The 26,614-nt window shown below is 39.3% G+C and overlaps 1 protein-coding gene across 6 annotated transcripts in view; it reads left to right on the top strand.

Moving 5' to 3' along the window:
• erbb4b (erb-b2 receptor tyrosine kinase 4b) overlaps positions 1 to 26,614 on the top strand; it is a 341,307-nt gene that overhangs the window by 271,580 nt on the left and 43,113 nt on the right. For 4 of the 6 annotated variants that reach the window (XM_082509412.1, XM_082509408.1, XM_082509407.1 and 1 more), the window contains exons 15-20: positions 3,257 to 3,411; positions 4,530 to 4,574; positions 8,851 to 8,983; positions 13,901 to 14,023; positions 15,983 to 16,081; positions 24,336 to 24,521. In XM_082509412.1, the coding sequence (XP_082365538.1) occupies positions 3,257 to 3,411; positions 4,530 to 4,574; positions 8,851 to 8,983; positions 13,901 to 14,023; positions 15,983 to 16,081; positions 24,336 to 24,521 (741 nt within the window). The remainder of the gene's footprint in view (positions 1 to 3,256; positions 3,412 to 4,529; positions 4,575 to 8,850; positions 8,984 to 13,900; positions 14,024 to 15,982; positions 16,082 to 24,335; positions 24,522 to 26,614) is intronic. The other 2 variants (XM_082509409.1, XM_082509410.1) reach the window with 1 other exon arrangement.

Genomic DNA, 26,614 nt, shown 5'->3' with positions numbered 1-26,614 from the left:
CGATTTTTTTTTAAGTGTCTCCTGAAGTTCATGTGTCTAGTGATGGAAAAAATAGGCATACACTTATACTGTAAGAGTATTACACACGTTCTTTTGTGCTGGCAGACTAATTTATATTTACAGCAGGATGCTTAGGTTGGAGCTTTAGTTGCCCCAATACCCCGTTGGACCAAACACCATTTGCTTGCTCTGTCACATAATTTAGCTTGTTGATGTGATGCCACAAGTGCATACACATACATACAAATATCCACGGGTGGGAAGACACTCAGAAAATCAAAGTGCCAAGCTCAACGCTAAAGCCAGCGAGAGCAGCAAGACTTTCACTTTGCATAATTATACTCACGGTGAGAACATTTTCGCACACACAGAAGCTATAAAGAGCACATGCAGAGGCATTAGTACATAGGCATCCATATAAAGTCTATGCAAAACACTACTTCTTGTTTTGATTTGACTGACAAAGCAATAATACACATAGAGACAGAAGGAAAGATATGGCTTTTCCTAAGAAAATTTATTTTTATGTGTCTTTCTTTCTCAGCTGCATTTGTCGTGCACAATGTTCAGTTCAGTGTAGTTTTATGCCAGACATTGTAAGATAAACATCTCACAATATTATACTGTGAAAGCCAGCGATTTCTTTTTGTGACAGTGGGAGCAAAAAAGAAAAAAAAAACTTTTAAGAAGAGGAAACCTCTAACACATTCAGACTGAAGAAGGGTAGCCATCTGCCTCTAACTGCTAGGTTGAGGGAAAAGCAATAGAGAAAAGAAGAGCATAGAGAAACAATTAAGAACAAACAATATAATAATAAACATTTGGCGGATTAGTGGAGCCTGAAACAACAGGTCAGGAATATGAAGCTCAGGAAATTAACTTTGGAAGAAAATGAAGACGAAGGGAAAAAAGAACACACACTACAAAAGGGAAAAGCCACCAAGTTAATGACATGCAATAGTAGCGTACAAATGCATGGGCAGTTATAGAGACAAGAGTAGATGGCAGGTGCTCAGGTAATCATTGGAGGTCCTCTAGCAGCCTGTAGCTTACAGCAGCATAACTAAAGGATGGTTCAAAGGCAAGAACCCTAACTTAAAACTTCCTCAATAAGGAAAGTTTCGAGCTTAATCCAAAAAATGGTGAGAGTCTGCCTTCATGCACGCTGTAGCAGAATGTTCTGCCTCTAGATGTACTTTTTGGTAACTCTTGGAACTACAACTAAGCCTTCATTCTGTGAGTGAAGTGCTCTTTTTGGGTGTTGCACTATGAGGTCATTAAGATATGATGGAGCCTGGACTTTGAGGCCAGGGAAAGGGAAGATTTTAAAGGATCCAGTGGAGATCAGTTTAAATGAGAGAAATGTTAGCGTGCCCTGTCAGTGTCATAAATATGCTTGATGTCATCTGTATAGCAATGCATTGGAAATGCATTGTTTTCTGTGGAGCAAAGTTTCAACCTGTGTAACTTCATGACTAACTTTAATTTGTGTTGCAAAGAGTCCTTAAATAGTTCAGTTGGGATGGATTTTATTGTTGAAGTTGGCACATAGAATTTTGTGTCTGTGGGTCATTTTTTGTTATTTATTGTGTAGATACAAGTAAGAAATCAGTGTTGCTTATGTGACTCAAAGCTATGGCGGTTTGTTCGCTTTCCAACCATTTGTGCTTATGTATGTATATAGTCTGTAAGTACGATGTTCTTTAGGCCTGCTGATGTTTCGAGGCCCGTCTGTGAGATTCTTTCACCTCTCTTCCTCTCCCTTCCTACCCCCTCCTTCGCCTATATTAGCTCCATAAATCCTGTTCTAGGCGGATTGTTATGGTCATTGTGTGTGCTGTGAGCGATGGTTATTATCTGCCTGCTCTGCTCACACAGCTTTATGATGCTCGTATGCTTTCTTCCTCTGCTCCCAGTTCTCTCTCTCTCTCTCTCTCTCTCTCTCTCTCTCTCTCTCTCTCTCTCTCACTATATCTTGTTCACCCTTACTCTCTCTGTAAATCTGAATGTCCATGTCCAGTCTCTCTCCTTCGCTTATTACTCCACAGCACTTCCTTTTTTTTTTTCTCATCTCTCCTCCACTCCACCAGTTCCACTTTCTGTCTTTTGCCGCTTGTTATCGCGTTTTCACTCTTAAGCTTCCACTGCTTCACAGATTTAAAAGAAAAATCATAAGTAACTAACAATAACCCACAGTTCGTTCAACCTGACAGATTTGTCCTTTGTGTCCGATCGTGGCTCAAGAGTTGGGAGTTCGCCTTGTAATCGGAAGGTTGCCGGTTCGAGCCCCAGCTTGGACAGCCTCGGTCGTTGTGTCCTTGGGCAAGACACTTCACCCGTTGCCTACTGGTGGTGGTCAGAGGGCCTGGTGGCGCCAGTGTCCGGCAGCCTCACCTCTGTCAGTGCGCCCCAGGGTGGCTGTGGCTACAATGTAGCTGCCATCACCAGTGTGTGAATGTGTGCGTGAATGGGTGGATGACTGGATATGTAAAGCGCTTTGGGGTCCTTAGGGACTAGAAAAGCGCTATATAAATACAGGCCATTTACCATTTGTTAGGGAAAATGTTCTAAAACACTTCTTCAGTAAAGACTCAGAGAAGAGAAACACACAGAACTTCTTGCTAGCAAGGGCAGCCTCCACTCTAAGAGACTCCAGTGAGAGAACTGCCCCGGTCTTTATTTTATACTCCATTGAGCGTATGTGTGTGTATGTGTGTGTGTGGGGTCAGAGTGTGGCCCCATAAACAACAAGACAAGGTACGAGCTCTCATGCTCCCAGGACGTGGGGGTGCATTCCTGGGGTGCACACATCCTGTCACTACACAATTAATTATATGCTTCTAAGTATACATGGTTAAACATTTCCTAATACAAATAACTACAAACAGCATCCTACCATAAGCAAACTTATATCACTAAAAGATTATACTGACTACTAAATACAATTTTCCATTGACATCCTTCCTATTTGTTTAATGATATCAGAAAAATCAACAGTCTATACTTCCAGCAAAGGATGCTGACACTGAAACTGACACCTTACCAAGTGATAAAAAGCTGTCAAGAGGGAGTCAGACTTACCAGCGATAAAACTAATCATACTCTCATTTTACAAATCTAGCACATGTGACAAAATCAGTTTACAACAAGTTATGGTCCATACATGGTAAGTTTTCATGTAGGAAAATAAGGTTTTCACAATTAAACAAACAAAAAATAAATCAATAAAAATCCTTTTTTTTTTCTTTTTACGAAGGGCCCAGAGCATTGTGTGAAATGCCTTCATTTCAAAGACGGTCCAAACTGTGTGGAAAAGTGTCCCGATGGCCTGCAAGGTGCCAACAGCTTCATCTTCAAGTACGCTGAAGCCAACAACGAATGCCACCCCTGCCATGCTAACTGCACCCAAGGGTAAGTGCAGACAGGAAAAGGACAAGTTCGAGATGTGGGGAGTAATCAGCTTAGAGTAACGTCGTCACAAGAAGTGGATTTGCACACCATTTGCCCCGCAAGCAGTTGCTACATCACTGTTTTATTTATTTTACCAAAGTGACTAGTTACTAACAGAATATTCATGCTATGTTTTCTCATGCTCATATTGCAAGCGAAATTTGACCTTCATATATTTAGCGGTTGAAAAGCACGTGCTCGCAAAGCTCTCGCCAGCCATAGTCTGCTATCATAAAATTACATCTTGCAAGACATGTGAGATAAATAGAGAAGTGAAGCAGAAAATGAACCTGAAGAGAAAAAAGAATGAAAGTAAGGGTAGTTAATACCCTGCCACTCTCCACTGCTCACTAGCCACTGATCGCTCAATGTAATATTCAACAAGGTTTGGAAAGACATCATTTTGTATTTAATTCCACCGGGAGTTTATGTCACTTCCCTGTGTGTTATTTCTCCTCTTGTGAGTGACAGCATCCAGCTCACTTAAGCATAACAATGTTGTCGTAAATGGAAAACACCAGGCTGACACTGTCACAGGTACAGCTTCATAAGCAGGGCCGCCTCTCAGAGCAGCAAAAAACCCAACAAGCTGATCGAGGGGGAGGGATATATATTCTGAGTGGGAGAGAGACAGAGCTGGAGGCTTCCAAACATTCAAAAGAGCTACTAAATTTCAGAGACAGTATATGTGACGTGTGATGCCACTGAAAGATTAACACAAGGCGACTGGTGAAACGTCCAACAGATTTGGTTAGTTTTCATTAGAAGTCAGTATAACTTTGTAATCTGTCACTCTAAAAGTAAACTCTTAGTGAGTTCTAAAGCAAGGCTAAAAATGGTAGCCAACAAGGCTTTTATTCACATTTGTGCCACACTTAAGGCAAAACGCGTTAATCATATAAAAGGTATCGTTGTTGTGTTGACATCTGCTCTACAATGAGCAAGCAAAAACATCTCTGACGGTCAACACTTTCTGGCTAATTTTGGCTGCCTGTGTGTTATGGTAACATTTTTATATATGCGATATTAATGTTTGAATAGGATAAAATACAGCATTTGTCCTGTATTTATTTACTAAGGTGCATTGGACCGAGACTTCAAGACTGCATCGGCTGGATGGACAGGTACAAAATTCCTTTTATTGGATCCCTCTATTATGTGCTTACGTACAAACGCACTTAAACAGAAGTACACACACGCACACACATAGAAGAACCGTACAGTAAGCAAAGTCTCTGATTAATGGATAGCTCTAAGGCCCCAAATCCCTGTGAGGTCCTTAATGCTTCTCTGTGCACGGTTGTGTGTGTGTGTGTGCCTGTTTGTTGATAAATTGATTGTGCTTTAGCATTTGTTCTGAAGCTGGGGGGAGAAAAGGCAAGAAAATGCTGCTCATAGTTTGCAGCAAATAGATTCAAGACTTCATAAGTGAAGCAGTTTGGAATCAAGTGGTGCTAAAAATTGTTGCGTGGCGTTTTGAGGGATGATTAAAAAAAGAGGCTGGTAGGCAAGAGGAACAGCCTGCAGTTCACTATTTTGCAATGGAGATTTCCAGCACATCAAAAAGAATACTATATACAAATTTCAGGTAAAAGGTAAATGTAATGAGATGACTATCAAAGTGGGTGTCAAAAAAAGTGAAACGAAAGAAGCTTTTACCGTCTTGCAGCACAGCGTACATTCACATAGAGATAATCACTGTAAAGGCATTTACTGTATATTCCGCCTGATACTGACCAATCAGTATTCAGTATCTTGAAGCTTCTACTGTAGCTCAAAAAAAACAAGTCATATCCTTCAAAAGACTAAATCTACAAGTGTGCTTCTGAAATAATATTTGGGAAACTGCCAGTAGGATGAATGGGGACTGCAGCAGATGGCTGAAAGTAACTATCAGCCGACCTTGTGAAGAGATCAGCTTTTATCAGATCTCTGATATCTCTGGCCAGGATGTAGCTGTAGCCACAGCTATCAGGTCTAGTTGCCTGCTCTGATGTGTCACACAAGTAGTAAATCTGTTAACTGTTAGATGTGTCATTTTTGAGCATAGCTGAAAGTGTCATGTCATTACACAAAGCCTTTTTTTTCCTTTTTTTTTTTTTACACAAAATCTTCTAATGGCAGTATTTCAGAAATTGCTGATCTACTGGGATTTTCCCACATAGCCATCTCTAGGGTTTATGGAGAAAAAAAAAGAAAAAGAAAAAAAATATGCAGCAGTTCTCTGGGTGAAATGCCTTGTTGATGCCAGAAGTTAGAGGAAAATAACTATACTTTTTCAAATTGACAAAAAGGCAAGAGTAAGTCAAATAACCATTTGTTACATCTGTGGTATGCAGAAGAGCCATTCCAAATGCACAGCATGTCAAACCTTGAAGCACATTGGCTAGAGCAGCAGAAGCCCTGACCAGGTGTCACTCCTGTCAGCTAAGAGCAGATAGGTGAGACTACATGTTGCATTGGCTCAATAAAATCATACAATAGAAGGAAAAAATCTTTCCCGGTTTGATGAATTTTGATTTCTGCGGCAATATTAAAAAAAAACTGAAAACATGGATCCATCCAGCCTTTTATTAACAGTTCTGGCTGGTGGTGGTGGTGTAATTTGATGAGCGATAAGGAGCCCACACTTCAGGGTCCTTAGTGCCAAATGAGCATCATTTAAACACCACAACCTATCTGAGTATTGTTTTCATGTCCATCCCTTTATGACCATAGAACATGCATCTTCCAATAGCTGCTTCACCAGAAAGCAGCAGACCATGCCACAAAGCTCACACCATCTCCGACTGGTTTCACACACAGCAGTGAGTTCTTAAAGGGCCTTGAAGTCACCAGATCTCAGTCCAGTACAGCACCTTTGTAGTGAACTGGGATTTTTGCATACATGAATGTATAGCTGACGTCAAATCTGTGAGGAGTGTTTCCATCGTTTTGTCGAAATGTTTCAAATCTAGATCTAGTTCTGAGGGCAGGAGATTCAACCCAGTGCTATCAAGTTTCTGCTGAGTGTGCAAAAGCCACCAAATTTGAGTGTATAGAATGAATTGCACATTAGCTGTTTATCCCAATGCCAAATGACATTTGTCATTGTGAGAAAAGCCTCATGTAGCTACTGCCAGTGCCATGCTGACGGTGTCTTTCACCATCAGTTTTCTTTTCATTCTATAACAATAAGACGTGCACAAAATTAACCGTGTGGCTTTCATTTCACACAAATTAGCTTCATTCCTCTGCTTTGAAATGTATCCATAGTGAAACTGCAGTGCGTAAGTTAATGAAATCAAACATAATATTTACATTTACCACTCTCTCTTAAACTTTTCTGTTTAAGAACTTTATTGATATTTTGTGGAGAAAAACACAAAAAAACCATTGCTGTCTAGCTGAGAGTTAGATGAGAAGATCGATACCACTTTCATAACTGCCCATTAAATATGGAGGTAACACCAAGAGATAGATAACAGCATAAAGATGAGAAATGGGGAGAACAATTAGTCTAGATTATTTTCCAAAATAGTCTACCAGCACCTCTAAAGCTCACTAATCATCTCGTTATACCATATCTCATTTGTTTAATCCATATAAAACCCAGATTGTAGAAGCAGTGCAGGGCTTCACAGGCATTATATGCTGGTGCATTTCACCCCCGGGTGCACTGAATTTACTAGCTGCCTAATCATTTCATTGTGGCAGCAAGAAACCAGTGTTGCTATCTTTGTATATACATATCACATGTAAATAATAAAGTAAGTGTGTTGCATCTGCAGATATTAGTAAGCCTCAAAAATAAGGTAAACATCACCTGGTTGTAGCTTCAGAGCAATTTTAAAATGGCCTCAATCTCTTCTTTCCGAGAAACAAACCTGTGTATGTTGGCAACGATCAAGCTGTTTCACCAAAGAATCGTGATGATGCCATGGAGTCACCAGGGCATTTTATAATTATCCAAAGTCTTTAGTGGACAATCTAAAGAACCACAGGTTTTATATATCTAGAGTATTTTTTTTCTCCTTCACTGTTGGTTCCAAGACACAGATTGGGGTAAAATTAAGACTAGGATAACATATAGTGTGATGCCACCACAACAGCTCCAGTCACAAATCATAGGATAAAGTTGATCAAGTTGACTCAAGTTAATTGTGATTCAGTGATAGTGCTAAGAGGATAAATAGACACCAGAAAAAGCCCCGATCACAGCATAGCCACAACACTCGGTCATTGCAGCGATCAAATGTTCAGGCTGTGCCATTCTTTTGGTGCACAGCAGTGCTTATGGCCTTATTACATCTTGTATTGAAACTTTCAGTCACCATAAGAAGAGTAACTCTTGCATACTGCACTAATGCCCAAACACCAGAGTCACTAAATGGGTACAACCATAATTTCTGACCCTAGTTATGTACTTGTGTCTTTTTGATAGCTCTAAATACAAATGTAACAATCTGTAATTTAGTCACTGTGCTACTGAAGCACTTATGAATAATGAAGTCTATGGGACTGAAACATTAAACCCTCCTTGAAAGTCACTTGCAATCTTTTTACAAAATCTGAATCAATTGTGCCTGCTCAACATTTTTAGAAATTCAGTGGAGCATGCTAGGATAATAATTGCATAACTATACAATAATGTGTTGCACCTTTTCTGCTTTTTTCCCTTTAATTTGACACCTGTCTCTATCTAAAGTAAGGTAATAGTGCCCGCGTGTCTTCATTGGTTAGACCCCCTTTCTTTTAACCATCACATGTATAGAGATTTCCCCTGTGCAGCCACAGACTGTGATGACAGAGAGATAAAGCATTCTTCATTTCCCATGAACAGGGCTGAATGTGATATCATTTTATAGAGGTGTATCCTTGAAGTCCGTAATATACAACCCCGAATAACATCCTTATTTTGATTATGAACGGTTCTTCCGATAGATCAAATAAACCAGCCATGGCCGAGTATATCAGAAAGCCAACTCGGACAGTTTGAGGTGCATATCAGTAAAAATATTGAGATTCTTCATTTCAAGTGACAGCATCAGCGTGGTTCTGAGGATTCTCTTTGAAGATTATTTCCATGTTTTTGATCTCAGCCCCGATTTTAATGAGAGGGCATGGAGGGATATTTGTTACCACATGAAGCTTAGTGGGAAAATACACAAAAACCGAAGGTGAAGAGGTTTTTAAGGGATCGGCCACATGGATATATATTGTAGAAACATGTTATGTGTGTTAATCTTTGTGCTTATATTAGCCCGATGTTTGCTTGATGTATTTTTAGTTTAGTTTGTGCTTGTGTGTGATCTTCTTTACTGATACCCAGTAACATTCTTCCTTTTCTGTAATTTCATTGCATGCCCTTTGTTCTTTATGTATTTTCTTCCCTTTCCTTCTCCAATGTCTTTTCTTCAGAACCCCTCTGATTGCAGCAGGCGTAATCGGAGGACTCTTCATGGTGGTGATCATGGTACTCAGTGTAGCAGTGTCTGTGCGACGGAAGAACATTAAGAAAAAGAGGGCCCTTCGCCGCTTCCTGGAGACAGAGGTAAACAGGAAAGTGGATTAAGTTTAAAAAAAAAAAGCTGATGTTCCAGCGAGAAAGAGCATGCTGTTTGTTGCACTGAAAGATAATCAGAAACTAAGGACATAGGTTAAGTTACCTTGGCCCAAATTATGCTAAATGTTTTGTGTCAACAGAGATCTTATAGTATACGCCTCTAAAATTGGATCCCATTAGCGCAAATAACTCTGCCATAGTTTTAAAGAACTAAAAGTAAAATTTATTACTTTAATCTTGGCTCTGTTTCTCGTATTTGTTTCCCTCTAATATGCCATGGTACTGTTATGCCTGGAGAAGATTACATAATCAAATTACAGGCTACATTGCAATTGGATTTATCAGTAAATAAATACACCTGATTTTGTCCCCAAATCAACACGTTATCACAAACCATCCTTCCAGACTTTGAGGAGAGGTTACAGTAAAATGACCTATTCAGAAGAAAACAACAAATGTCAATAAATAAAGAAGTATGGATATATCTTTGTTCACCAGGAAGTGCAAAATAGACAAATGAAAGTTTATTGCTGTCTACATCACCCCTACTGCTACACCTTTCACTATAGTGAGCTTGTTGTATTTAATTTTGGAAATGTAGGCCATTATTTATTAAAATGCGTAGATTTTCCTTGTAAATGTATTCATTCATTTCAAAGTTGATTGGAATTTTGCCTCTTACGTACCAGTGTTTGGTTCATTAGTTAGTTTGTTTCCTCCTCTCAGACTCATTAATTCACAATCACAGAGCAAATGGATGAAAATGGTCTTTTGTGGAATCACAAGATATTTGTTTTGCTTTTGAAACGTATTACACATTGCTCATTATTTTAAAAAATGTAATGCACTATGTTACTTAATTAGTCTCCACAGAAAATACATTACTTTTGGAATACTTTTAATATGGCCTAAGATAAATTGTCACATAATTACCATTTAAGACTATAAACCTATCTAACAAATGTCTCCATCATAATGAACACACATGTACAATGTGTCATTTTGTGCAATAAAAGTGTTTTGTTGTGTTTTAAAGAAAGCCTTCATAATGCCACCGTTGTTACTACAATGCAGTTCATGACATTACTTTGTTATGTCAAAATGCGTAGACATAGGAAATATATATGGATGTGACGTTTTCCTTTGTATGTGCTTGCAGGCCTGTGCTTGTGCAAAATATGAGAAAAACAAGACTGAAAAAAGCAAAAAGAAATAAAATAGAGACTGACTGGTGGATTCTAAATAACTATTGCAGAACTGTAGAAAGTTTTAGAAACTCTGACGACTCGGGTTTGAATATCCTACAGTGCATTATAGGGGCACTTCTTTTAGGAAGAGCTAAGGGAGTATACCATTAGAAGAGGCAAAAGTACTCTTTCTTTATCTAAAAAAACCAGAAGAGTACTTCATCTAATGTACTTATGTGTCCACACTGAGAATAAGGTCTCATTTCAGTGCTTTCTCTCTATTCAGGGCACAAGTATCAGTGAAGAGTCTTGAAAAAGAAATAGCATTAAGATGATAAATTATTATACTTCTTTTATACCCGTTCATATATGGGCCACCCTTAAACTGCCACTATTTCTTGAGTACTTACATTAGTCTCTTTTTAGTAGTCATACATAAATCCAGGCACTATTTTAATATATTACAGAGCCTTTCTTGTTACATGTCATTTATTTAATAAAAAATACTGTATTTATGGCCCAATAATTGTATTAGATGCTCCAAAAGTAGAGGAGCAGAGAAGGAAATGGGAAATCTTTTTTTGTCTTTGAAACCATCCTGTCTTCATTTGTTTCTGGGCTGCAAAAAAAAGAAGATAATTTTTCCTTAATTTTTAGTATTTACATTAAATTATGCATTTTATGTAATTGCAGGGAAAGTCTTATATTGCAGGTTCATTGATTAATAGTCATTTGCTTAAAATAAAGTCTGAAACTAGTTAGTTTTCAGGCACTGCGCATCAGTTTCTGTCATGGTACTGGGTCGTGTGACCCCGTGTTTGAGTTTTAGGTATTTTTGTATTCATTTTCGATCCAGTTAATTTCTAGGTTGCTAGTTAGTCCTTATTTTTTAGTTGTTTCTGTCATCTCCCCCTGTACTTAGTCTCCCTGGTTCCTGCGTCTACGTGTCATGTTTCTTGTCTATGCGGTTATGTTAAGTTCATGTCTATGTCTCCATGTTTCCTGTTTTATTTTGGAAGAGTCTGGTGTTCTTTGTTCATTGTAGTTAGTGTTACTCTCCTCTGTATTGTCATTATGTTTCATTCTAGTCAGCTGTGTTCTCATGTGTCTCCACTTCCCCTGATCACCTTATGTGTGTATTTAAGTCCTCAGTCTTCCTTTGTTCGTCGTCGTGTCGTCTGTGTTATCTCCCCTACCCCTTGTCATAGTTTCCCAGCCATAGTTTGTATATTGTTTAGTCATAGTCTAAATTCTCAGTAAGAGTCATAGTTTCCTAGTCTATGTTCAGGTTTTCCCTCAGTTACTTTGTTGTTGTTTTTTCCGTGAGTTTTCAGCCCTAAATAAAGGCTCGCTTTTTGTTAAGTTCAGTTTCGTCTCCTCGCCTCTGTCTGCTCTTGGGTCCTCAACTCACTCCATACGGTCTGCCCTCGCAGACCATGACAGTTTCCCCCTCATCCTATCACTATATAACAAATAATTTTAGACTTGTTAAAAGAAAATGTTGATGGACTATAAATCTAATCAGATCAGTCTGCACGTGAAATGTTTGTCTAATGGTTTTAATGTCATTTTGCCCAGCTCACCACTTTAATAGAATAGCAACATATAAACTTCTTAAAACAATGAAGCAACACTTGAGCAATTTAATTTAGATTTTTGGTATGATTTTGAATTGCACTTTAGATTCCACTAACCGTTGTTTTCAACAAATTACATTATTTTACTTACTGAATTTGAGTGCAATATTGCGGCAGGATCCCTTTGTTACAATAAGACAATTCACAGGGGGTTTTTTTGCTCTTAGATATTCCACAATCACCTGTTAGTGGAATTATTTTAGAGTGGAAGCATTTAGGAACTGCAGCAACTCAACCACAAAATTGAAGACCACATAAAGTTACAGAGAAGGGTCGCTGAGTGCTGAGGTGTGTTGTGTGTAAAGGTTGCCATGGCTCTGATGATTCAATAATTGCACAGTGGCAAATAACATCAACACAAACACCGTGCACCGAGAGCTCCATGGCATGGTTTCCATGGACCTTGGTCCTCCAGTAGATGTAATGTGTAGGTGACTCAGTATTTTTGCACATATAGTGTATGTTAACTTAAATATTTCATTCATCAAGATCTGATATGTGGTGTTAATATTTTGATCAGTATATTTCAGGCAGCACTTGCTTCAGTTTCAGAAATGCAGTGTAGAGAGAGAAGGTGGATAGCTACATTTGCTGCTGTTCGGCTGCTACACAGCCTCAACATCTTCAGCACCACTAATGCTGGACAGCTCCCAGCACAGTGGAAATAGCATAGAGCTTTGCCTTTGTGTGTGTACGGTTAGATCATTTTAAAGACGTCTGTATTGTCCTGGGTGTGTTTGTGGCCCCCCAGCCTACTTGTTTCCACCCTGCAGAAGCTGATTTGTTATTCCATTTAAATGAAGAATGGCTATTGTTTTTAATCAAATGGTAACCATAAGCCAGAGGGACAGAAGCTGCCAAGCACAGCCAGGCTGATTTACACTCTGTCTGTTAGGCTCTCTCTGTCCTCTCTCCCTCTCTAATCTTCCGCCCTCTCCTTTAATTCTCCTTATATTGCTCCCTCACTTATGCTTTTGCATCCTCTGACTAATTCAGCAGCTCGATTCTCCATCGCTGTCTTGTTGTTGTTTCTGCTACAGTTCCTTTCCCGCTCCACATCTTCCTTCCTCCCTCCTCGGATATAATCTTTCTGCTTCTCCTACTATTTCATCTGTTTGTTCCTCCACTTGAGCAGTAATGAGACAACAAAAATTTCAACTCCCGTTCAGCTGCCTCAATTATCTGTCTCCCCCAGTCTTTCTCTGTTTTCATCCACCTTTCTCCATCACTCTCTTCTGTTCCCATGTAGTATCGCTTTCACTTCCTTTTACCATAGAGAATGTCATAATAATGGTTCATCATAGTCTAGATTTATCTTCCTGGAAAAAAATTCCATTACAACCCTACTGTAACCACAAGTGCAGGGGCAATAAATGTAACTACAACCAGCTGTCTTGATTTTAGTAGATACACCTATGGTATCAATTTGAAACTCCAATGTCGCTTTGTTCTTGAGTCACAAGTTTTTCAGAAAATTTGACCTCTAACCCTGAGATTCAAACTCATCTGAGATTTTTAGTAGAAACACCTGTAGTATAAATTTGAAAGTCCTACGTTGCTTTGTTCTTGAGTTATCAGTGTCACAAACTTGGGTGTTCATGTTGCTTGTCCACCCACCCAGTGTGTGTGTGTACTTTTCTTACCCACTGGAACCTTCCTTAAGAGTAAATGTTTCATTTGAGTCAAACTTTTGTATGAAATTACTCTTGTTTTTCTACAATTTAAATAGTAATTTCAGTTTCATTGTTATTGTACAACCTGTTTCACTACCTGACTTCCTGGAATTTGGGTCACAGCTTTTAGAAACTGTCCTATCCTCTAAAGAAGGATTTTGCATGGAAGAAAGGTGTGTTTTATTTTGGGGTTTTATTTGTTTTGTTTTTTTCTAATATGGAAGTGTGTTCCTGAGATCCTGAGAAGCTAAATTGCATTTAATTGCTCAGCAACAAGCAATTGGACTAATCCTGTGATAAGTTGTGATGTTTTAATTTAAAGTATCATGAATTAATCTTAGTAGCTTTTGTTATGTAGATTCTAGACTTGTCTTCCAGCACTCACTGACTTATTTATTGCATTCTTAGTTGGTGGAACCTTTAACACCCAGTGGAACGGCACCCAATCAAGCCCAGCTTCGCATCCTGAAAGAAACAGAACTCAAAAGAGTCAAGATCCTCGGCTCCGGAGCTTTTGGAACTGTTTACAAGGTAAAATACAATCAAATGTGAATTAACGGTGACTATTTGCATTTTAGCTTCAAATACTTAACTGCTCCTCTACTAAAAGTGAGACCATGATGTCACATTGTGTTCACATTCTCACTTCATGAGAAAAAGACAAGAGGGACATTGCAGGATCATTAATGACAGGAAATGAGATGGAAGGCTGGAGGCGGGAGATGAAAAGAATAAGTAATAGCAGACACTGAGACCCCTGGGGTGACAGTGAAATAAGAGGTAGCTGAGGTCACCATAAGAGCAATGAAGGGTTGGGTAGAAGTTGGAAAAAAAAATCTGAAATTAGAAAAAGCAGACTTTCTCTCACTGAAATTATAATTCGTCTTTTTTTGTGTCCACCCATTCTCATTGTAGCACCTTTTTTTTAGGCCAGAGGTATATGGCATCAGTGTATGTCCTTTTTCAAAGCAAGGTCTTGCATGCTCTCCTGGGAAATTTCAAGGCACTTCTAGACTTGTAAGGATATGCTGTATAGTCAGTTTCAAGTCTTATAGGTGAGCTATAGAACCCTGACAGGTCTTTTACAGCCAGAAGACATCAGACTTGTACCTAATCTCCATAGCTGAGAGTTCATAGGTTCAGCATTTAGACCAACTTGTAAACTGAGTGCTTTATAGGATGGCTCATACAGCTAAAACACAGTTAGTTAATTAAAGTGTAGCAATATTTAGTTTTATGTTTAATAAAACTAAGGCCACATGCTGTTCCTTGATTTGACCCATATCCATAGTTGGTGGCAATATGCTTAACTGGCTCAACTCAGCATTTCACCATTAAGAGAACAACTTGGAGCTATAGATTCTTCTGTCACATGTTCTGTCACAATGTGCAGTTCATGTGTTGCAACCCGCTCATAGATCACAAGTAATTAAATAAATTAAGAAAGGTGTGTGTAGGTCTGTATTAGTGGTGTAGCATAGTGATGGATGGCTAGGCAAGTATATGGTATACATTGTATGTGCAAAAAAAAAAAACTCAAAGGAAAACTCAAAGCAAAACAGTCCTCCCGTATCACAACTCCTGCAACACAAAACACACAAACAAGTACTAATCCCTAAAGCAGGCTGTAACATATGTAAATAATTTCATTTGTTTTCTAAACATTTTAGAATAAAATGGTAAATTCTGTGTATGGATATCTTCTCCTCCTAATGTAAAATATGTCATTTTATTCTGCAGTGTTGGCTGTAGCAGCCCGTTTGCAGATGCAGTTTTAAATAAATGTGTTGTTAATAAACTGAGGCATTTACAAACCTGTAAACCATTTTTTCCAGTTAGAACATCGATGTCCAAGCTTTCATAAAGTGTGCCCTTAAATTATTGTGCTGAATAATGATCATCTGCTGAATTATATGTAAAAGGAAACATAAAACTGCATCAAATCGATCGTCATTATCACCTAATGACGATAATTCTTTGATGGGATAGTTGTTTTTAGGCTAAGTGTGAAATCTAGGCCTTCTGTCACTCTGGATGTGTAGTCACATAAGGGTGGAACAAAGGTGGAACACATTTTAATCACTTTGAAAAAGTTGAGAGGTACTTCATTTTTCTCCTCTTTCAAATATTCCATCCACTTTGGCAGCTGTTAAATCACTTTAAACCTCCCTAAAATTAGATACTTCAAAATGATTAAATAGTTTTTCCCAAGTCTTTTTGAAGGGCGAAATAACCTTAATCGTACAGCATGCAGTTCATTTTTATAATCAGCCAGTGAGAATATGGAATGTTGTTATTTATAAAGCTGACAAAGTAGAATTTAGAGTGTAAAACGCTCAATTTATTGCGATTCCTGCTGTTCCTCGAGGAGTTATAATACTTTTTTTAAACATCATTTCTGTGAGTAGAGGATTTGTGACTGTGCAATTAGTGTAATGACTCATCATCATGTTGTGTGTGTGTATGTGTCTGTGTGCGTTTCTTCTTTAGGGTATCTGGGTCCCAGAGGGGGAAACTGTGAAAATCCCTGTTGCCATTAAAATCCTAAATGAGGCCACAGGACCCAAGGCTAATGTGGAATTCATGGATGTGAGTATCTTGAAAACAAAATCCAAAAAAAGAGACTTGACAATACAATTCAAACTCAGCTTTTATAAAGATAACATATACGCAGGTAAATTACAAGCTAAATGTAATGTAACAACCTTTTGTTCCAAAGCCTGTTAGTGACACTGTTTAAAGGTGCTGCAATTTATACTTACAGTATGTAAGGGAGCGAACACTGACCTTTTCTTTTAAAGGCCTTTAACCAGCTGTACATTGCATTCGTTGCTGACAAGTTAACTTCAGTTTAGCGCTAAACTAGCCTACAAAAGCGCTACACAGATGGTTGTAAAGTGAAATCTCTAACAACTAAAGTTGAACCCCACAAACAGCAGACTAGAAACCATAAGGGGCCTGTAGGAGCCCTACATATGCAGACATACACGCACCATGCCATGGGCTCCTAGCACAGTGCACTAGGCCCCATTTATAAAACATTCACATCTTGGCTCATTTCAAAAGGAAGAGTGAAAAAAAAATCAAAATTATTACCCTGTGATGATGCAATGCAGATGAAATAACTCATATCAACACACGTACCCATGCACGCACGCACACACACACACGCACACACATTGAAAGCGACCCACTTGCACTCATGTTTTGCACTTAGTTTGACAGTCTAAAAGGAAGAGTTTTGGAGGGTTAGCATTTCTATTTTTATCACGATGTCTTTGATGAATATCCCATATGTGTTTAATTTATGTTCCAAGTGCTTTGGGAGGTTGTCTGACAATCAGAAAATCAGACAGAGAAATGAGATAACAACATGTAGGGGCAATAGAAACAGTGGAGATAACGTATATAACAGCAGAAAGGCATGTGTCCATGTGGATCTACTCATAAACTTGGTTAATTTACCTCCTAAATAGTTTTGGGGTTTCTTTTCTCTTTTTAAGAATACCTTCCATCACCTCTGTCTAGATCCACAGTGGTCTTCTAATGACTGACTGCTGAGCAGCTGGGGGCTCAAGCTTCTGCTCCAGGGAACACCAGTGGTAGTTACAAAGGGAAAGCAGAGTGCCATTCATTTCCTTTGCCATCCATTATTTTCCTGGCAGACTGGGATTTCTGACTGGTGACCTTCTAGCTGCAGGCCACTCAAAGCCCCAGTCTCACTTGCCACTGACTGTTTGAAGAATGTCACAGAGAATTGATTGTCTTTCAACATGCGTGTGTGTGTGGTTGGTTCTGTGTAGGAGTTTGCCACTCCTTACCTGTGGTGCAGTAAGAGAAGGGAACCTCTCTTTTTTTATGGCTAACAATAAAATACCAACGCTGTCAGCAAGTGCTTGGCAAAAGGAAAGGGTGTTTATTCCCTGCAGTACTGGCATGTGTGTATCGATCTGCATGCATTTAGGAGTGTGCATGTTTGTGTATAAGGATAACAGCTAGAGCATGCTATTCCTTTAGTTTTGATTAAAGATAATTAAAATCTTATTTTCTTTTTTATTAATGTTTTACTCAGGTATTATTCTCCAAGGCCCTCCAATATATCAGTTTTAATAATGTGAGACATCCATACAATGCACAAAATGCAGCAATCTATAAAGCACTTCGCAACAGTGATCCACAGAAAAGAGAAAAAGTTTCAGTTTAGCTTTTTTTTAAAGAAATTGTTTTACTATTATTACATATTAATACAATTCTGAAGATTTGTAACTACCTTATTTCAGTTTACCTTCATGACGAGCTACAGAAGTAGCACAAGTTTGTAAAAACAGTGTTTCCTAACGCTTGTATTTAATTGTAACAGCAAAATTACAATTCAGTGGGGATGTAAACTTTATACAGTCAGTGTACAAAAAAGAACAACCCCTGCAAATCCCTTTTTGTGTTTTATATAACTGTTATCTCAGCCCAACAGTAGTGCTTTCCAGGGCCTAAAGGGATGTTCACAGGGTTTGTTATTCACAGACATATTCTCTCTCTCTCTCTTTTTACAATACCTAACTACAACTACTACTGCCCCTACCTCTCCACTTAGTGGCTTTAAAGTCTATTGTCACAATTCCTCATGTCATGTGTTTTTCAATTAGTATAATTCTTGTATATACTTATTTTATATATAGAAACCTCAAGAAATGCTCTTTAGGATGCTGTGGAAGTATTTTGTTTTCTGGATAATAGCTCACAGAAGGGATCTGAATAGGATGCAGGGCTAACAGATTACAGGATACCCCACTGCAGTGCTAAGTAAACACCACAATATAAATTTGCTTGTACGGAATCCTGCAGGCAGAAAGGAAAAGCCAGTCAGTCAAAGACTTTGGCCCAATTTGCCATTACCCTCAGTGTAACTATACCCATCACTGGCATGTAAACAGGGACCTCATTATGTAAGCATTGTGATAGATGAGCCATATCAGTTCTAAAATGTATAGTGGTTGCATCTCTCTGTTAGTGTTCATTGGAGCTTTATGCATTGATTCTCTCCCCAGTAAAAGCAAACGGCCACACCTGCCTGTCTTGTGTATTTTGGCGTATACCTACCCACCCGATGATGAATTTTCAATTGTTGTAAAGTTGCAGGTGAGCAAATTTACGCCTGTTTCTGTCTTTTGGAGAGTTTCTATACCATGGGATTAATAGGGGCCTGTTAGTGTTTATGTTGCAATCATATGCAATATTACAAGCTTCAGGTATAGTTGCTTTGTGTCTACATACTGTAGAGTATAACAGAAAGATTTCATAATACACAACATCAGCACAAAGAAACCATTGCTCTATATTTAAAGGCAAATATTCCTGATTTGCAGCAATCTGACCTTGGTCTATTTACTACATTTTTTTGCTTACTACATAGAATGCTGACAATCTCAAAGTACGAAGTCACTTTGATGTCAAGGTTTTGAATAAAATTGCACTGTTTTTGACTGAGTGGAACCTTGCTGTTCACTTCAAGAGGAACTTCAACCTTAAACAGAATAAGGGGTCCTATGATCTTTGGCAGTTCAGTCTATACTGGTAAACATGATGAATTTTCTAGAAGTGTGAGTCTGGCATTTGTCTTCTGACATTCTGACCCAGTACAACATATTGTGAAAAAGGTGCTAGTGTGTATATGCAGTGGCTTGCAAAAGTATTCAGCCCCCTTGAACTTTTCCTACATTTTGTCACATTACAGCCACAAACATGAATCAATTTTATTGGAATTCCACGTGAAAGACCAACACAAAGTGGTGCACACGTGAGAAGTGGAATGAAAATCATACATGATTCCAAACATTTTTTACATATAAATAACTGCAAAGTGGGGTGTGCGTAATTATTCAGCCCCCTGAGTCAATACTTTGTAGAACCACCTTTTGCTGCAATTACAGCCACCAGTCTTTTAGGGTATGTCTCTACCAGCTTTGCACATCTACAGACTGAAATCTTTGCCCATTCTTCTTTGCAAAACAGCTCCAGCTCAGATTAGATGGACAGCGTTTGTGAACAGCAGTTTTCAGATCTTGCCACAGATTCTTGATTGGATTTAGATCTGGACTTTGACTGGGCCATTCTAACACATGGATATGTTTTGTTTTAAACCATTCCATTGTTGCCCTGGCTTTATGTTTAGGGTCGTTGTCCTGCTGGAAGGTGAACCTCTGCCCCAGTCTCAAGTCTTTTGCAGACTCCAAGAGGTTTTCTTCCAGGATTGCCCTGTATTTGGCTCCATCCATCTTCCCATCAACTCTGACCAGCTTCCCTGTCCCTGCTGAAGAGAAGCACCCCCAGAGCATGATGCTGCCACCACCATATTTGACAGTGGGGATGGTGTGTTCAGAGTGATGTGCAGTTAGTTTTCCGCCACACATAGCGTTTTGCATTTTGGCCAAAAAGTTCCATTTTGGTCTCATCTGACCAGAGCACCTTCTTCCACATGTTTGCTGTGTCCCCCACATGGCTTGTGGCAAACTGCAAACGGGACATCTTATGGTTTTCTGTTAACAATGGCTTTCTTCTTGCCACTCTTCCATAAAGGCCAACTTTGTGCAGTGCACAACTAATAGTTGTCCTATGGACAGATTCCCCCACCTGAGCTGTAGATCTCTGCAGCTCGTCCAGAGTCACCATGGGCCTCTTGGCTGCATTTCTGATCAGCGCTCTCCTTGTTCGGCCTGTGAGTTTAGGTGGACGGCCTTGTCTTGGTAGGTTTACAGTTGTGCCATACTCCTTCCATTTCTGAATGATCGCTTCAACAGTGCTCCGTGGGATGTTCAAGGCTTGGGAAATCTTTTTGTAGCCTAAGCCTGCTTTAAATTTCTCAATAACTTTGAGAAATTTAAACACACACACACACACACATATATATATATATATATATATATATATATATATATATATATATATATATATATATATATATATTTTTTTTTTTCCCCCTATAGGAGATGTTTCAGGAGTACGTTAGGTGTTTGGCCATTTAGTACCTGTACATATAGTGGATGTACAGTAGATCCACAGGATCTCGTCTCAAATTTTTGGAGATGATGTGGTTCTGTTGCTTTCAACAGGTGGTTGTCCCCAAGTCCCACTGGAGTGGAATGACAATAATGGTGTTCAGCGTTAAAGGGTAAAGTGTCCACTCCGTTCAGGGACTAGTTGCTGTCCCAAGTGGAGGAGTGAAAGTGTGTTGGATATTATAAGAGATTATGTCCCTCAGCTGGACTAGGAAGCCTCTGTGTTCCCCTGGATGAGTAGGAGGGGGAGAGGGAGGCCTGGACTCCAAGTATACACCAAGTGAACCAAAATGTCTTCCTATAGAGATAATCACATCCGAAGCTACAACCATTCGGTGTAGGGCAGGAGCAATAGAAGTAATATAAGATGATTAGTTTAAATTTTGTGACCTCTGAATATTTATGGTAAAAGGTAACAGAATGCAAAACATACTTAGCTACCCAAAGATGGTCAGATCAAACTTTAGCATACATCTGGCAGTTAAGTTGGATTGTGGTCTGATCACCACTCTGGAGTTCATTTTGAGATCACTGCCTCCAAAGGGTCTCAGTTCAACTGTTGTGAACCGGACCAAATGCGATTGCACAAATGAACTTCACCAGGGAAAATGAGCCAGAGTTTGATTTAAATTGATTAGGCAGCAAAGGTGTGAAAACACCCTTAGACCATCTAAAGCTTGACTTCAGCAGATGACAGAAATCAGTTATGGTCAGTCCAAAACTGAAGTCCTCGATAACACAGGAAGATATGTGCACCAGTTTCCAAAAAACATACATATGTTTCAGAATCTTAGTTCTCTGTTCCCACAGTGAATATTCTGACACATTCCACATGCACAAACAAGCCATAAAACAATCATGAAAGAATGCAGAATAGCCTGACCTATGAGGAAATGTTGTTTTGAGTATGAATTTTATTTAGGGAAAGAAACATTCAAACTCTTATCAAACTGATAGAAGTGAAAGAGAAAGTTTAAAAATTACCTTTGTGAGAGTGGTTCATCTCAGTTTTGGTGACACAGCAAGAAGAAGTAAGAAATAAGGGGGGAAGACAAGACACTGTCAGAGATGATCACCCACGACTGCAGACCTGCTGATGGTTCCAACACCATCATTAAGTTTGCAGATGACACCACGGTGATTGGCCTCATCAGTGACAACGATGAGGCCGCCTACAGGGAGGAGGTGGATCGTCTGGCTGAGTGGTGCGACAGAAACAACCTGCTGCTTAACACCGAGAAGACCAAGGAGCTCATCGTGGACTACAGGAGGAATGCTGACCCACATCCACCCATCCACATTAAGGGGACGGCTGTGGAGCGTGTGAGCAGCTTCAAGTTCCTGGGAGTCCACATCTCCGAGGATCTCACCTGGACGACCAACTGCTCCAAGCTGGTCAAGAAGGCTCACCAGCGCCTCTTCTTCTTGAGGACTCTGAGGAAGAACCACCTGTCCTCAGACATCCTGGTGAACTTCTATCGCTGCACCATCGAGAGCATCCTGACCAACTGTATAACAGTCTGGTACGGGAACTGCTCTGCCTCGGACCGGAAGGCGTTGCAGAGGGTCGTGAAAACTGCCCAGCGCATCGCCGGAGCACCACTTCCTGCCATAAAAGACATCTACAGGAAGCGGTGTCTGAAAAGGGCTGGGAAAATCATCAAAGACCCCAGTCACCCATCACATGGACTCTTCACCCTCCTGCCCTCTGGGAGGCGCCACAGGAGCCTCCGGACTAAGACCACCAGGTACCGGAACAGCTTCTTCCCCACAGCTGTCAGACTCCTGAACTCTGCCTCCTGACATCTGACCCACGTTAACACATGGACTGAACATACACACACCCACAATGGACAACTGTACCCTCAAACACAATAATAACATGGACTGAACCACCACTCACAACCACTAGCACTTTATATAGCCTCTGTAGAAACTATCTACACCCTCACTTATCTTAACTGCACTACTGTATAGCTCTGTGTAAATAATCATTCTGTACATTCGATAATTTTTAATCCTACAACCGTTTACAACTTGCATAGTTCCCATTTCTGTATAGCTGTATATCCCAGATTCTGTAAAGTTATTTATTTCATATTCTGTATAGTTTTTCATATTTATATCCTGTTCATAGTCTGTACATAGCTTGTACTCACTACAGCCTGTACATACTTATAGTTATAGAATATTCACAACATACTTCATACCGTGTACATTATAACATACCATAATAGACCCATTTCTGTAATATACTCACATATCTATATTATTGCTAATATATATTGTAATATATCTATATCACTAAAGCACTTCTGGATGGATGCAAACTGCATTTCGTTGCCCTGTACCTGTGCATGTGCAATGACAATAAAGTTGAATTCTATTCTAATTCTATTCTATGATAAATGTGTGTTCAAGAGGCTCGTCTGAGCTAACATTAAGGTTGACGTAAATATCACAAAACACAGCCGATACCCAAATCTGTGTGTTGCCTTTGCTTCTTGGCCACCAAGAAAAACAATGGCATAAAAGCATTCATGGTCTTACAAATTTGATTTTAACTAGTGAAATCTTTGTTTAATGGAATCCCTGCAGCAACAAATATTGACAGATGAAAGGGAACAACATCAAGCTACAATAACATTTGTTTTAGTTTAAATCGCTCATCTAAAAGCAGACACAGAAACTTTGTTACATATGAAGCTGAAGTTTACTGCATTAGTCCAGAGTAGCTGACTCTTTGTAGCAGGCCATGAGTAGAGGCTGGCACAAGGTTCAGAAATGAGTTGGCTTGGAGACCTAACTGGTGTAATAATAAGGAGTTGACCTGAAGTACAGGAGCATTACAAAAGAACTAAATTGTTTAGAGACCAAAATGCAAGAGCTAGAATTTGGCCATCACACATGTATCACATGGGATACTGAACATGGAGTGAAGAGACTTGATGTGAAGATGAGTCTCAGGTGTGCCAGTTCAGTGAGCGTTGTGAGTGCTGGAGTTGCCAGAACCAGCACTCGCACCAGACAGCCAAGGCTGTTTCCAGGTTATTTTCAAAAGAGTGTCACACTGTAGACTAAAACAAGACATCAGAATAAATATAAAATTGGTGCTGAAAACACAATTTTCAGGCTTGTGTCCTAATGCAGGTGTATTATTTTAAAAGTGAGGCTGTACAAAAACATCATTTAGCATTAAATTCTTCTTTGGCTAAAGTGAAAGGGAAGCTTATTATACTTGTGGGGTGATGCCACATGTGCTGCTCCACTCAATATGTCCCTGCAGACAAAGAAAAACAGACAGGAACTATGAGGAAGAGATGAATAGAAATGTGAAGAGAGAGAGAGAGATGTGCTGCTAGGATCCTAGTCATTTTTTTTAATGTAGTGGTCTCCTCAGGTATGTAATTAGCATTCCCAGTAAGAAAATACTTCTTGAAACTCAACTTGTAATTCAGGCTGTGAAAAGTGCCATCTTCTTATCCATTCACAATTTGGAGAACTAAAAGAAAAAACATTTCTTTTATTATTAAATAAAAAAATATTACCAGTAGAAAGAAAAACACAAATAAATACATTTCAGTCTTTTCTGCAGCCAAATTGTTTTGGCACAGTTTACCTCATACCCATCACACAATCTGACATGTTTCTAATAAATAGCATATTTTTTATGTGTTTATTGAAAATGACGACTGTTGGAAATAAACATTGCTGACATACTGTTACAGATTAAAACAGCCACCTGTAATCATTACCCTCCACATGCCTGAGTGTATATCTGTGTCATTCAGGAGGCTCTGATCATGGCTAGCATGGAGCACCCGCACCTGGTCCGACTGCTGGGTGTCTGCTTGAGTCCGACAATCCAGCTGGTCACACAGCTGATGCCTCACGGATGCCTGCTCGACTATGTCCACGAGCACAAAGACAACATTGGATCACAGCTATTGCTCAATTGGTGTGTCCAGATAGCCAAGGTAAGGAAACTGAGCCATTATTACCTATTTAAGTATAAAATACACGATTTGCTAATATGGTCAGTGTATTTACTTTCTAAGTGATATTTGGTGATAAACCTAGTGCGTGGTTTGAGTGGCATTCATTCATCAAGGGTTTTTATTGAATGCATGCTTGAATTTGCTTTGGAAAACAACTACGGTACTGTTCTATTATGTTTCAAGCGATAGAGGCCAAATGCATTACAACATAATTTCTAAACTGAGAAAAAAAAATGTGTTTATGTTAGTCCGTAGCACATGGCCGCAAGCCATGGACAACTGAGTGGCTATTGGTAAAGTGTGAGTGTTTATGGATTCAGCAGCAGACACCGGCACTTCCGTTTCCTCGTCTCTATGTAGAAGTGAAGTAAATAATTCAAAGTCTTACTTAACTTTAGTGGGGGAAGTGTGGAATGCAGGAAATATGTTATAGTATCATGGAGTTTATTACAAATTCTTAGAATTTTGTTGTCAGTATCAATAGCTGACAGATACACATGAAGTAAGAGAGCCAAATGCTTCTACTTCAGTACTCTTGATTAACGGGATCATCAGCAAAGTTCGGGCAGGCTGCTGGTCTCAAGCATTTAGATTAGTGTCAACACAATGCGACAACCTCCCCAGGGGTGGAAGCAAATTCACCCCAAGATCAAATTGTACAGCACTCAAAAAAATTGCAAGAAACCCAAGAGCTACATCTCTGACTGGTCTCAGTTAGCATGTTAAATGTTAAAGTTCATGACGGTAACATTGGAAAAAAGTGGAACAAGTGTGAGTCATTTGGAAGGGTTTCTGGGAGAATTCCCCGGCCTCTAAAAAGAAAATGGCAGCAATGCAGCTTAGGTTTGCATACTTGCATCTAAACAAATCACAAAACCTCTCGAGACCAAATTATTGACTTTCATGCACAGTAGTGGAAGGGTGAACAATTGTTTTGCAACCAAGGGAGCTGGGCACCTTAGTGTTACTGACTTGACCATGAACATGTTTGTATACCAAAGCATTTTGGAGTAAAGTGTTTACCCCAAGCCAGCTCAGTCATGCAACAGGACATTGATCCCAAGCACAACAGCAAATCTACAGCAAAATGGGTGAAAAGAAAAGAATTAAGGTGTTGCAATGGCCCTGTCAGAGGCCAAACCTCAACCTGATTCAAAATATTATGGCTGGGCTTTCAGAGAGCTGTACAAAACACAATGAAATGAGGCAAAATAGTGGAAAATAGTGTTGGGTCAAAAATCTTCCACAGTGATATGAGAAACTGATAAAGTCACACAGACAATTATTACTTCAAGTTATTCGTTGTTGTTCTACAAGCTACTGAATCATAGGCTGTATGATGATGTAGGTATTCACAGGACTGCGGAGTCCTATGAAAACGTTCTGTTTCTTATGACTGTGTTAATGTGTCCGGTTTTCCCATGTCTGTGATTAAATCTCCAAATATCTTGCATTTTTTGAGTGGTTCATGAAATTGTCATACACACCGAAAAATAACAGGTTAAAAAGCCAGGAGAATCCGAATGAAAATGGAAAATGGCTTAGTAATCCCTGTAGTCCCTGATTTTATATCTTAGACAAAATTTTCAATTGCTGTTTTTGGCTACATCAGCAGCAGGCTTTGCCCAAGTGAGTTGCCAAGGGAAAATATTAAACCATCAGTTAAATTTGGGACACAGTTGTGATCACACCACAGTCATATAAAGTGCTTTTTATTTAACACCAAAGGCGATCATAGCTTGCATTTAGTCTTGCCATGCCGCTGCTGACAAACCCCCAGGCTGTGTAACATTTTCATGGTATAGAATTAATCATACAAATTACGTTGTCAAAAAACAATGAGATAAGCTACATGTACATGAATAAATATATGCCTGCTGTGAACAGTTGTCAACATGGAGAGATTTATAATTCATAAAGGGTAGATATGATAATGTATTATTTACCACTGTGTTGTGTTACAGTGTGTCCCATGCATATATTGTTTTGTGTTTTCAATAATTGGCTACCGCTCCTGGAGACTCAAATAGCCACCAGGGGCCTCGGTTAATAAGGTGCCCACCCTTGAGTTG

The sequence above is a fragment of the Aulonocara stuartgranti genome (assembly GCF_965226115.1).
Source record: "Aulonocara stuartgranti genome assembly, chromosome: 16".
Classification (NCBI taxonomy): Eukaryota; Metazoa; Chordata; class Actinopteri; order Cichliformes; family Cichlidae; genus Aulonocara; species Aulonocara stuartgranti.
Note: the sequence above shows the minus strand (reverse complement) of the source record. Positions and strands in the feature narration are given on the sequence as shown.